The sequence below is a fragment of the Bemisia tabaci genome, chromosome 6 (assembly GCF_918797505.1).
Source record: "Bemisia tabaci chromosome 6, PGI_BMITA_v3".
Classification (NCBI taxonomy): Eukaryota; Metazoa; Arthropoda; class Insecta; order Hemiptera; family Aleyrodidae; genus Bemisia; species Bemisia tabaci.
The window spans coordinates 18,094,424-18,108,899 of NC_092798.1; the positions used below are offsets into that span (position 1 = coordinate 18,094,424).

General features: G+C 40.3%; 1 protein-coding gene across 2 annotated transcripts in view; it reads right to left on the bottom strand.

Annotated features, from left to right (window-relative positions):
* Positions 1-14,476, bottom strand: part of Rim2 (replication in mitochondria 2) — a 37,201-nt gene that overhangs the window by 6,446 nt on the left and 16,279 nt on the right. For both annotated transcript variants that reach the window (XM_072301318.1, XM_019057637.2), the window contains exon 3: positions 6,858-7,036. In XM_072301318.1, the coding sequence (XP_072157419.1) occupies positions 6,858-7,036 (179 nt within the window). The remainder of the gene's footprint in view (positions 1-6,857; positions 7,037-14,476) is intronic.

Sequence of the window (14,476 nt, forward strand, 5' to 3'; positions counted from 1 at the left end):
GGAGGGGAGGACGGGGGGGGGGAGGTCAGGAAGGAGAGGGGTAAAGCCGGGTGCCTATCTTTCTCCGGATCCGTTTACTTTGTAGCAACCGGTGAGGCGCCTGAAGATGCCAGAGGCACTTGTATTGACAACTGATAATCTTTTAATATAGATATATTATAGAGGGAAACATGGAATGTGTTTTAAAAAAATAACTGGTAAGTATTAGTTGAAAAAAGGGAAAACGTCACAAGGGCATCGTTGGGAAAAGTTAGGAAGCAAAAATATATTTCTTTCCCCGGCATCTTAGAATTGACATAGTTTGAGAGCATTTTGGGGTATTTGGATAGATTTTAGGGCATTTTCCGAAGTTTTTGTTAATAACTCACGTAGATTACCCTCTACGCAACTACTTTTGCCCCCTTCCCATATTATTCCGAAATGACACCCATGAAAATTTTAAAAATACGTTGAATTTTTTTTTTTTTTTTTTTTTTTTTTTTTTTTTTTTTTTTTTTGCGAAAATTCACATTCGATTTTTCGATAAAATGTAAAGAGCGGAAGTGATTTTGGTTGTCTATGATTACCTATTCCTAAAAAATCTCTTCAAAAATCCTTGAATGAAAGTAAAAAAACACATCCAGACCCGGAAATTGCTATTGAACAATAATGTCTGAATTTTAACGACATGATGCGACTTTTCTTATCAAGATTTCGTTCAAAAAACGATTAGCGTGTGAATATTCCGTGGTTGGACTCCTTCGTTAGATGATAACGTTTTCAATGGCTTAATTAGTTTTCAAACGTGTCGCTCGTCTCGCCTACCCAAAAAAAAAAAAAAAAAAAAAAAAAAAAAAAATGGAAGAAGGAGAGAGCTATTGCGGGATTAAATTTTTAAACTCAATGGATAAAGAGGCCTTTTTTTTGTTAAAAAAAAATAACTAGAATGATGACCGAGGGTAGAAAAGTGAGAAGGGAATTTTTTTAATTGCAGAGCGATACAGCCCTCGCGGCAATTACACTATAATAAACAATGTCTCGATCACAAATGCTCCCTTCCCCTCGGTACCAAACTGCTGTAGTTTCATTTAAAATAGTAAAAAATAAATGGAGATTTAGAACGTTAAAATCGAGGTTTCGCATTTGTCGACTTTAGCCATCGATTGCATACATAGTGTACCAAGGCGAAAAGGAGAGAAACTGAAACCCTCCGTTATTGTAGCTACAAAAGGGATCTGCGCGATATAGAAGTGGCGCACCATGCGCCTTCATTTCCGAGCGACACCTCCCGCATTGCCGTGAAGTTGATTTAGTTGCGTGACCTAATCTAACTTAACTCGAGTCTACTACCTCCACGCTACTGACAGGGTAAGTTCACTTCAGAAAAGTCTCGATAAAATTGAAAATTTGAGAATTTTACGCTGAATTTGAACAAACCTGTAAACTTTATTATCATTAAAATAAAATAATGATTACTCATGACTTTGCCCTCTTGACGAACAAAATAAACAAATAGCTAATGCCACTCAACTCGACCAAGATAAGGGCAAGTATAGCACTGCTGCCGATTAAGGACACGGTTCATTTTAAACACACGTTGCTGTCTTTATGATACAATTTTGACTTAATACGTTGATTATGCGTTCTTGAGTGTATTAGAAAGCGATTAGCATAAAAAACAGAGAATAGATAATTTTGAATCAAGTCCTGTGTTTTTGCTGTACTGAGAGCTTTAAGTTTTTGCCTCAAGTCTCTCTTTGCTTAATGCCATTACATTAATTCATTTATGGTGGATTTCCGTCTAATGCGAATGGAACACATTAATCTTTTGACTAAGGCAAAAGCAAAGGCCATGGTGTGATATTTTTTTCGGTCATCCTCGGTTCTAGCAGTGGATCGAAACAAACACATTTCTCATAATCTTCTGATCAGGAATAATTAGATTTCTATCAATTTATCGATACGAACTGAGTGCTTTTGTCACGTTACTGGGAAGGTCCTCGGGCGGTATTGAAAGATCTGATAGGAACCCGGGAACCATTGATTGGAGGAGGCGGCGCCACAGTGGATCGAGTCAATGGGAGAGGTCGGACGAAATTTGGAAACTTTAAAAGCTTTTAACTCCATTTATACACGACTTTTAGATTTTAAAAGTGGTTCCATTGGTTTCCTCGTAAAAGTTTCTCCTAGAAGCACCCCCTTCCATTTGAAATGTGATGAATTAAACATCAAAATTTGCAGTTTTACTCAAAAATTTAATGTCCGACCGATCTGATTAATTCGATCCATGTGCGGTACTGGAGGGCACGGCATTACCTTCGGGAGGAAAGGACCCGGAGACCTTTCTTTTGATTTCCATTTTCTTTTCTCTGGGACTTTTTTAACTTAAATCCCAATAACGTAATCGGAAATAACTTACGGTGCTTTTCTCGATTTTTAGTCCCCTTTCTTTCTTAGCACGCGCCGCGCCGTGAAGTTACCCTAAACAATAATTTTTTAGGGTGATTTTCGACGATTACCGCGATTTTTCGTTCATCGAACAAATCCTCCTTAAAAAAAGAAAGTAGGCGTTGCAATAGCAGTATCCGTAAAGATAAAAAAGTGTCCAAGACGATCGATTAATACACTTATCAATTCAATTTCTGACCGCCTGAAATGTAGACGATGAGTCCGTGCGCCGAACGGAATAATTTATCGAGTACGCTATTATTAAATATTCTCGAAATTCTTTTGACGTAAACGATGTCCCGAGGCCTTGCGTTAGCATAAACCGGAGAAAAAACACGGCGATTAGACGTGTGTTGCATCCAGCATCCATGCTATTATTCAGTGATGAACAATTGAACCCCTAGATATGAGTATTTTGAAATTTTATCAACACGGTTTGCGTTCATTATCTATCGGATCGAGGCACGTGACAGGTCATGCCTTCAATTAAGAGCACGTGACAAATTAGGAAAGATTTTTCGGAAGCGTGCTGGGAGCATGCTTCTTATTTCGGAACAGTTTGTTTGCATACATCGATGTGAGTAAGTTCTGATTGTGAGACTGACGCTGGGCAATGCTGCCGGGCTACGGAAAAACGCCGTATGAGCCTTCCGGCGTTGCCAGATTCCCCTTGATTAAAACCGAATTATCTGGGCATTTTTTAATTTTTTGCTTCAAATTTTTCAGACGAATTTGTTCGCAATGGACCACTAGCCAAGGTACGAAATATAGGATTCTGATACATGTTTCTTATTCAAAATTGTACGCAGAACACGATTCGTGCAACGAAAATGACTGAAACCAACTCCTAACAAAGATATTAACGTTTTTACATAGGCTGTCCCAAAACAACTGGCACTAAGGCTGTCATTCGGAAACTACAATAGATATCGACATGCGGTTTACGGGAGGTGATAGCTCATACTCTTAGCTCTTAAACGAGCCTAAGTTGAGCTAGTTTGGTTAAAAACTCAACGAGTTACATCAATTTTCCCGAGACGTGTAAGAAATACCCCTACGGATTTTTCGGTAATTTTTCATTCCGTTAACTTTGCCTCCGCAAGCTTTGCAAGTGGTTCAGACGTTATGAATCAAGTTTCCACTTGTCTGGATGCAAGTTTGAACTTTCCAGCAAGTGTTTCCATCACAGCCGAGAAGTTTTTTTCTGTTTGCAAAGTCCATTTAGTGAAATTGTCCGGCCTGATAACGCGTTTTTTTGTGTTTCGTCATGAGTTCACCCGCGCAGTTGAAGCAAGGGCAACGATACGCAATTCTATATTGCGTTCGTCGTGAATTATCTGCCTCTAAAACACCTCTGAGCCACTGTCATTTCATTCACAGTTTCAGAAGCAGATAATTCACGACGAACGCAATATGGAATTGCGTATCGTTGCCCTTGCTTCAACTGCGCGGGTGAACTCATGACGAAACACAAAAAAACGCGTTATCAGGCCGGACAATTTCACTAAATGGACTTTGCAAACAGAAAAAAACTTCTCGGCTGTGATGGAAACACTTGCTGGAAAGTTCAAACTTGCATCCAGACAAGTGGAAACTTGATTCATAACGTCTGAACCACTTGCAAAGCTTGCGGAGGCAAAGTTAACGGAATGAAAAATTACCGAAAAATCCGTAGGGGTATTTCTTACACGTCTCGGGAAAATTGATGTAACTCGTTGAGTTTTTAACCAAACTAGCTCAACTTAGGCTCGTTTAAGAGCTAAGAGTATGAGCTATCACCTCCCGTAAACCGCATGTCGATATCTATTGTAGTTTCCGAATGACAGCCTTAGTGCCAGTTGTTTTGGGACAGCCTATGTATTTCACATTGGTTACAAGGAATTTGAACTGCCCGCTCCCAGAAACTCAAAGCTCTACTGAGTCAAATCGCGCACTACAACGGTTTCAGCAATCTTCTCAACCGAGCAATGTTCATTTCCCACCATGTGTTGTTCAAACTACAAGCAATTTGCTATAGCTGAGCCAAAGCGTCAAGATTGAGGTTGCCAGATTTTTATATAGCAGAGACTGTCATGATAAACGTTTAGCGCGCGATGTGAATCACGTAGAGCATTGAGTTTTCATGAGGGGGTGGTTTGAATTGACGCATCAAGAATTATTGAATATCTTCGAAAGGAGTTGATTTCGGTAATTTTCGTTGTGCGCATCGTGTTTTACGTGAAATATTGGTTGAAAAGCATGTATCATAATGCTAAAATTCGTGCTTTGTCTAGTGGTGCATTTGATTTAAAATACGTGAAAATTTCAAGGCAAAAACATGAGTAACTTTCCTAAAAAATACACGATTGATCTGGGGAAATTTGGCAACTCTCAAATGCACATACGGCGTTTTTCCTTAGGACGGCAGAATGGAATCGTTCACCTGCATCCGTCGGATGTTGGACTCGGATGTCGCGGGCGGTGGCAGTTACAATTCGCTCCCTTGAACTCATGCGAGGAGCAATGATTAGTGACCCGGAATAAATTTAAACCCATCGCCGATGTATCGCCGGACGTTTTTAGAACTTGAACCAGAACGAGTCTGACCCCGGTGATGGCAATGGAGATGTTGCATGTGTGAGGAATTTGCGATTTGACAGTTCATTCTTGTGTAAAAGTTCGCGAGAAACACGATGGTGCCACTGGTTTTCTCTGAAATCAACTCCCAAGCTCAAAAAAAGCTCTCAAAGTGAGGCCAAAATGGAGGGGATATCCCACGCTATCCTGAGAGTCCACCTCTACATCAAGACAAACTCTCCATGCGAAGATAGGGAGCAATACATTGACAGGGCTGCCACTTTATTTGGGGACTCCAAAACTGAAAACACGGCAACCCTGCTAATGTATTTGCTCCCTATCTTTGCACGGAGAGTTTGTCTTGATGTAGAGGTGGACTCTCAGGATAGCGTGGGATATCCCCTCCATTTTGGCCTCAACTTGAGAGCTTTTTTTGAGCTTGGGAGTTGATTTCAGAGAAAACCAGTGGCACCATCGTGTTTCTCGCGAACTTTAACATAGGAATGAATTGTCAAATCGCAAATACCTCACACATGCAACATCTCCATTGCCATCCCGGCCTCTTGAGACAAAAGGAACTATCCGCAAACGTCGGAAGGTACTTGGAGCAAGGGGGTGGGGGTCTCGAGGCGGCCCAAACTGCCGCACAATGGAACGAATCAATTTGAGAAGTCGGACAAAATTTGGAAACTTTAGAAGCTCATAACTCCATTATTACAAAACGTGGAGATCTTACAAGTAGTCCCATTGGTTTTTTCGTAAAATTTACTTTTAAAAGCACCCCTCAAACTTTAAAATATCACGAAATAAACATCTAAATTTGCAGTTTTAGTAAAAATAATCATGTCCGACCTCTTGTACTAACTCAATCCACTGTGCGCCGCGCCGAGCCGAGGAAAAACGCCGTATGGACATTCGAACGTTGCCAAATTTCCCACTGTAGAAAATGTATTTTGGAACAAATTCACTCATATTTTTACTTGAAATTTTCAGATATATTAGATTAAATTGCGAACAAAATTGTCTGAAAAACTGGAAGAAAATTAGGCACCACTTTCTCAATAAATTTGTATTTTATCTGAGGAAATATGGCAACGCCTGAAAGTTCATACGGCGTTTTTACTCGGCACGACAGCAAAGGTCTCTTACGAAGGGTGAGAGGTGGGTTGAGCCAAGTTCTTCGCAATTTTTTCATTAATTCGGTGATTCATTGGACAAACGTAAAAAAATTCAAAAAGAAATTTCAATGTTTTTCCCTGAGCAGAAGGGAGGGGGTCGGTATAGACTCCCCTCATAATTAATGTGCTTAGGAATATTTGCGCTACGACTGGACCTCATTGATGAAAACCCATCAGGGAAACAACTTCGTGGAAAAAAAATTGCATTAGCTTGAATGGCGAGATCATGCCAGAGAAATGACATTCACACAGAGAGGTTTATTTTATTTGTTTGGGGTGTTTTTTCTTTGCGTTCAAAGAGGTAGGGAAATCCAGCACTAGCGAAATGAGGTAAATCAGAAATACGAGAAAGTGATCTTGAAGATTTTGCAAATCTTGGGATTTCCTGGTACCTACCTACCCAAAAGTTCTGAGAAACGATAATGAGAACCGTAGAGAATTGAAACAGACTTCACAAAATTTGGAAGAAAATTCCAAAGAACCTGGGAAAAAGTTCAGAAAAAGCTGAGAAAGATACGTACACACATGAAGTTTTGAGATTTCTTGAACTCCCGTAAGCGCGAAAAGGCAGGCATTAAGCATCGTAATTTAATAGAGGAGAAACAGGGGGGAGGTGGAGGAGAGAGAGTAAGGGGGAAGAAAGAGGACGAAGAAGAAGAATATGGAAAAAGAGAGTAAGAAGGGCGAGAAACTTACCGGCGCAAGCTGCAGAACAGATGTGGACTATTGGCGTATCAGGCCTAAGGAAGGAGTTAAAAAATTGTTTTGACTGAGAGTAAGAACAGAAATATATTGCTCGTGAGGGTGCTACACCGACTAAATTTGGACCGAGGCCTTTAAACAACGCTCCAGGTCCTTCGAATTCCATAATGTACCTGAAAAAAGAAGAGAAAAAAAGGCGAAATGAGAAAATGGGGCATGAGTATTTTTTTGGCAAGTGTGATTCAAACTTTTTGTCCTTGTACACGGTAAATCATCGAGGAATTCAGGGCTGAAATAAAAGATTACTATAACATGGTTTTGGCAATCAAAGTAAGAATTGTTCGTGGTATCACCTTACACTCTTAGAGTTACAATCCCCCATTCGAGATAATTAATGTTTTGTTGACATTGTGGCAACCTATATGGGTAAAATTATAAGGGAGCTAATATCCGATGGGGCTTAGTAGCGTTCTGCTCACCTTTGACCTAAAAACCTTTAAATGGCCAAAATTAATTAATTAAAATTAGCGCTCCCTTTCAACTCACACAAAATGTGACTTCTTTCACTCTCAGATCAATAATGAATAGACCAAATCATTATTCAGATATTCACGGATATCAATTGAGGGGCTTGGAGGACAAGGCGCGCTTAAGTGCAGTTTTTGAAAAAGTTGAGTTATTAATGGTATCAAGTAAAACTAGTCTTAATGCATATTCTGTGAAAGTCAGTATGACCTTTCATTCCGCCATAAGGACTATGTAACTTCGAAACTTCAAACAATTTCTCGAAATAGAAAAAACTGCTATCATGCGCCTTGTCTTTCAAGCCCCTCAATTTTCTTTCACTTTGATCATAATTGTCGCCACGGTATTGGAAACAATGATTTATTCTTTGAAACTTTGATGGCCTGTAGCTCTGCGAATAAGCGGTTTTGGAAACTGATTTAATGGGGAAAAAAACCTCTTTTCAACAGAAAGAATCGACAACTAACATCACTTCAACCTGAATTGCCCTGAAAATCAATTGCATTATATACTTTCTTAAAGGGATACACCGAGCGCGGCCGTTCGGTGGATTTAAACAAAATACGAACCCGAAATTTACCGAGAGAGAAAGGTCATAGAGGGGTACTCAAGTTGGACTCATGATGCTATTACATCAACTCAGCTTTCGCCGCGGAGGATTAGGGACTTGCGCTTTTCAACGGTTCGTTTTTTAGCCACCCATCAGTTCTTAATTCTTCTTTTCCCAAAGCTAGTTTCACACGATCGAACCGTGCCATCAATGTATCAAGGTCAAGTGCAGTGATTGGTCGAAGTTATAAAATACGCCAATCACCACATCTGATCTTGAAATTTTGATAGCTAGGTTTGATCGTGTGACATTAGCTGAACGAAAGAACGTAACTCCATGTTAAAGTTGTAATATGACTAAAAGAATTAAATTTTTAAAGAGAGGGCAAATTCTGTCCAAAGTTATCTTGCTTATAGCATGTATGAATAGAGGAAAAATTAGTGGCATTTTTTTTTGGCAAAACGTCCAGTAGTTTCTCAATACACTGAAAAAAAAAAAAAAAAAAAAAAAAAAGATTGGTAGAATTTACCATTCCCTGACGCTGTATTTCACACAGCGTCGATTCAGAGTCAATTCTGCCAGAGGAAAGTTAAACGTTACTATATACTGGTACAAGTAACCATTCCTCTCGCAGAATTGTCTTGACGATCGGTGGAATTTACCATGTGTGAAATACAGCGTGAAGGAATAGTAAATTTTACCAATTTTTTTTTTTCAGTGAAGAATATCAAGTGCCAATGTGAATATTGCCACGCTGAGATGAAGTCAAGTTCTTTCGTTTGGGAAACGATTAATGGGCAGTTGCGCGGGTCACAGAATCGTGTTCTGATGCTCGATTGCTGCAGATTCGCTAAAAATAGTAAGATCTGTCCAAACAGCAACTCTCTACGTTTGATATTAACCGAGATATCGCTCTCCGAAAAAGTCAGTTTGTAACGTTATCCACCGTGGTTGTGACAACCTTTGACTGATGAAACTACGGTGGAGGTAACCAAGGGTGTCACTATCGCGATGGATGACGTCAAAAACCCACTTTTTCAAAGCGCGGTATCTCCGTTAATATTGAACGTAGAAAGCTGCTGTTTGGACGGATCTCAGTATTTGTAGCTAATCTACAAGAATCAAGCTTCAAAACGCGATTCTGTGACCAGTGCAACAGACCCATTGATGAAGATTGAATGGAATGGAAACGGCTGGCGATGAACTAACCTCTCTGGAACCGGACTAACGCCATGACCCTCTCCGCAATGACTGAACCCTCTCGTCAGATCATGTAAATCCGTTCAATTCACATTTCACGGGCGCCCTCCTGTGTGGCGGGAGCTGTGGAGAGTAAAAACCAACCATGTTAGCTGTGGGGGGAGGGGGCGAGGGGAACAACATTTTTCCGCTCCATAGGAATGTTCTCCTCCGACAGAGAGCAAGAGGAGATACATATATTATACAGCCTGAGTTATTTTGTCGATTCAGCTGGGAGGGAAGTAGGGCGTGGTGAAAGATTGGAACAGACACTGGAATGGACAGACTTTTCCGGAGTTTTTCCGACTGATTTGATGAAAATCACCTGATTTTTACACAACGTAGTATATAAGTGATTCTTTCGGGATTTTTCGATTTGTCGAGAGGACAAGCTAAAACTGTGGGATACGATACAAAAAATCCGCTATTTTCGAATATGCAATTTTTCCTGAGCTTTTCGGCATGTTCGAATTTAACAGGCTAAGCAACCTAAGGCGCGGCAAATATAGGAGGGAAACAGAAGAGGGAGAAATAACGGTGGCCATTGGCGGATCGAGCAAATTGGCAACGTTGCATTTTCTTCATTAAAACCTATAGAAATGTATCGATTCTTGGAATGGCCAGGTGCTCCTACAAAAACCGATTATTTAACATTGGTTTCATTGGAGGAAACCGGTGTTGCCAAACTGTTGGATCCGCCTCTGACGGTGGCGAGGTGTAAATGATCGATTATCAATGTTTAAGAATCGATTGGTAAGGTGTTCGTTAATTGCAAATACCCTGTTCATAGACCATTTTCCATAGGTTTAAATGGTAGAGCAACCGGTATATCGCAAAGCACGCCACGCGTCGCCACGCCACCGAGAAATAAGTGCTTTTAGATTTTTTAAAAATTTTCCTAGTAACATAACTATTTACACGGGTAAGATTTGAAGCAAAATAGGTAAAACTAGCACAAAAAGAGGCATCCTTTTTACACAATTTTTCGGGATATTTAAAGCCATCACAGGAGGGGGGGGGGGGAGGTTCTTGTTGGCCAGTGTTTGAAACTCACAGGCGCCAACGCGCCAAATGCGCCTAAAAAATCGGCCATGGCGCCTAAAAATTGAAGGCTCTGCGCCAACGAGGCCCCTAAAAATTGCCCCCTAAAAATCTGAATTTTCATATCAGGAGATTATTCGAAATTTTCAGCACTACAAGTGAAAGCTTTTTCTATTCTTCCACGATTTCATCCTTAGTGCTTTTGTCTTCCCCAAGTTACAGCTACTTACTAGTTCTGTTATGTTACGAAAACATCTTGCGTCTAACTTTTCACCAAATGCGCCGTAATAGATAGGCAAAAAGTCAATTTGGCCCCTAAAAAATCTTCAATGGCGCCTAAAAATCGGGCTTGATGCGCCACATGGCTCCTAAAACTTAAATGTGAGTTTCGAACACTATGCTGTTGGCCACAAAAAGTCAAAGCTGGGCATTTTATAGGGTCATTTTCTCGTTTCCGGACTTTTCCCTGTTTCCAAGTTTTTCTTGACTGAGGCTACCCTGCGAAAACTTGGAACCCTCCTCAGACCAACGTGAGCTGAAGTGGCCGAACCGAATCTCCATTAACCATGAGATGTAAAAAATAACTTTCATAGTTCGTTTCGGCTGGCCGGTAGTACAAAATTCGGCAAGTTTTGATAAGTCGGACTCCGAGAAGATAAGACAGCTTACGTGCGATCCAGCATGGAATGCATTAAGGCTCGCGAATGAAACTAATGAGAACTGGGTAGGGAGGGGGGGGGGGGGGGGGGGAGAGGAGGGCTCGTCCGGAAAATCATTCGAGTTCTCCTAGCATGTAAGACTGAGGAAACTGATGAGAGACTGTTCTTAGGGTGATTCGATGGACGCCATGTTTTGTGTCAGAACGGCATGCGATATATCGCATCAATTGGTTCCATTTGTTCAGCTACTCGTCATTTTCCTCCAATTTTGAGAACGCAATTCTGTTGTCAGGAGACTAAAGCACTCACTTACCAATTTTAACAAAGAAATTCAACGTAATAAAGGCGTGTTTTTCTTAGAGAGAAAACATCGCATTCGATACTGATATCGAAACTGCACTCGAATGCGATATTTTCTCTCTGAAAAAACCACGCCTTTATTACGTTGAATTTCTTTGTTAAAATTGGTGAGTGCTTTAGTCTCCTGACAACAGAATTGCGATCTCAACATTGGAGAAAAATGACGAGTGGCTGAAAAAATGGAACCAATAGATGCGATACATCGCATGCCATTCTGACACAAAATATGGTGTCCATCGAATTACCTCAAGACTAATTATTCTGGCGTGATAACAAAAACCGAAGAATTGAAAGCACTCTGCCATTTTAGATCCTCGCAGTGATAGTTTACGCCAAGCCGCGGATGAGGTGGTGAGGGCCCGGACAATCAAAACGCCTTCCGTTTCGTGCGTAGGCAACACGGACATCCATGGAGCTCGAATAGTTGCATCCAGGAATTAAGATGAATTTTGTATTGTGTTCGTCTCCTTTGAGTTCGACACTAATTAAGGGAGCTTTGTTCGTTTCTCTTACAGCGTGACTTAATTCCAGCGTTGTCTATTATGCCGATGAAGTAATCTACCTATTACTGATTTTCATTACGACAGTATTCCGCTTTTCACCATGTATACGAAGTGTAACTCAGAGCATTGAGTTCCGAACCAGCGGGTCGATTGTTGAATCGTTATCGAAAGAACTCGATCGATAAATCCCTATCTCGGCAATGCTTTTTATCGATCAAGGTCTTTCGATAACGATTCAACAATCGACCCGCTGATTAAGATGTCAGCTTGATTGATTGGACAGCGTTCATATTTCTTATGATTTCAAAAAAGATTTAATTGAAATTTCCAGTTTTTTTTTTCATGTAATACCCAGGTTTTTCCCAGACCTGATGAAATTCTCTTCTGATTTTCCAGACTTGTAAACAACCCGTGTTTGTATGCTGATTCTGTTTCCTCACTCAATGTGGCAGGATGATCAAAATTTCGAGTTGAGAATTATTTTAATTAAGGGTAATACTTTCAATTGAATTTCAGATTCCTGATTCGGCTTACCGAAATCAAGAACTGAGGACTTTTTCGGTAAAAGGGCGTATAAGGTTTTCAATGCTGCTGAGGTTGTGAAATTTTTATGGAGTTTGCGGTAGATGAAATTCATTCACAGTCGACATACTTCCTTACAATAGTGAGAAAAAACTTGAAGAAGATTCAGGGAAAAATTCATGGCAGAACTGTCGGCTAAGTTACTTGCAACCATGGAGAAAGAAAAGGAGAATTGGCATTTCGGGCATCTTGGATTTTTTAGATGACCTAGGTCGGTACGGACGACTTTTATCATCGATTTTTTTTAGGAAATGGTGTATTTTATCGAAGAAAGTCATTCGTAAAGGGTCAGAAAGTTGTAAGTAGTTATTGTTGTTGTCAGTGTGTGTAAGTTTGTCATAAAGTGTTTGAAATTATATAATGAGTTGATTTAAGTGAGAAAATCGGACGTAATGGTCCGTTTTTCATACTTCGAATTCCGACTTTGCTTGCCATGCTGTACCAACCTACGTCACGGGGTAAACAATCCTCAAGATGCAAACACCTCCTTCTTCTCTCTACGACTTACAACTACAAAACTACGTTGCACAATCTTAGCAGCATTGGAAGTGTATTACGCCCTTTTACCGAAAAATGCCTAAATTTGCATAAACATACATACAAGCCAATTTCGACTTACGAATGAGCGGAGCAGTTTTAATCAACTTATCCGCTGGCAGCGGATTTAGGCGCGCACGTTTGTGGGCGGCGGGAGCCACTTAATTAATCAATAATAATGTTTGTTTACATCGGTTTCTGAGATCGTCACGGGCGGTTACGAGGAGGATCTCAATTTTAAAAGATTTACTCTCGCTGCGGCTAATTGCACCGGATGCCGGATGCACCGCTCGATGTTCGCAAAAGCGCAACGACGACGCTGAACCCGATACGATTCGGATCTTTGGCACAGATGTTTGTTTTGGTTCAGTACGGAGATCTAGGAGAGGTTACGAAGCGCCGTTGTGGGCTTCAAGCAAAGACATAAAGACGGAGCGCTCGTATCTAAAAGCACGGGGAAAAAGTGAAGCTAGGTTCGGCGCTGCGCGCTTGTGTGAGTGTGTAAATGAGCGCGGGAATCCATGGCGGCAAACGGAAATTTGATTTGAACTTGTCCTCTTGATTTTTGCACATTTCTTCTTTGAAACGTATTTTAAATTCCTAAAACGAATATACTAAGAAAGTTCGGTCTGCGTCCTAATATAATACACCTACTTTTGCTCGGTAACAGGCAGTAATCTCAGATAAAGTTAGTTTTTCTTCTGCTCATGGTGGTTCTGCAGGTTCAAACAGGCCGTTACAGTTCTAGATCAACGTTACTCCCAAATGAAATTAATCGGTCGACGACGGACTGAAACTAACCTAAAGTTAAAAAAATATGAGTGTGTACCTGAATTTGGGCAAAAATCAACCTAAAATACTTTGTTTCCGCAATTTTATTTATCAGTTCCCGCCCTACATTTGAATTCAAACTAGTCCCGATTTCGCCGCCAATCCTCTAGCCAATAGTAGAGGTGATTGAAAAGAAGCTCTAGAAGCTTCATTTTTTGCTTTTAGTGCTCCGTCTTTATGTCTTTGGCTTCAAGTCTTTGCCCGAAAATATTCAAACTAGAACTGGGGAAAGAAAAGAGTAGACGAATGTCACAACCTAAAATTGCAACCATTCAGCAGATATTTAACCGATGGACCAACTGGATAGCATTTTGAAAAAAGGAACCAAGAGCATCGCAATGTTGTTAAGATTGTGCAACTTCACTCATTGCAATATGACTATTGAAATCCTGAAAAAATGTGAAATTTACACGAGAATTTTTGTCCCAATTTTACAGTTTTTATCGAGTAAGAAGAAACTGTTTATGGATAATCAGGTTTTTCTTCCAAAACAAAAGAAGCTGCACGATCATAGCAACATTGCAATGCTCCTGGTTCATTTTTGCAAAATGCAATCCAACTGATGATTGATGCATTTAGACTAATGTGACTTATGTCTATTCTTTTCTTTTCTTCCCCGGTTCTGACACTGCCGTGCTAAGGAAGAACGCCTTACGAAATTTTAGCCTTGCCAGATTACCTTCCATGAAAGACGAATTTACTGGGAAAATTGTGAATATTATTCTTACAATTTTTCAGACATTTTTTTCGCATTTTGATCTCAAATGCCTGAAAATTTCAAGGAAA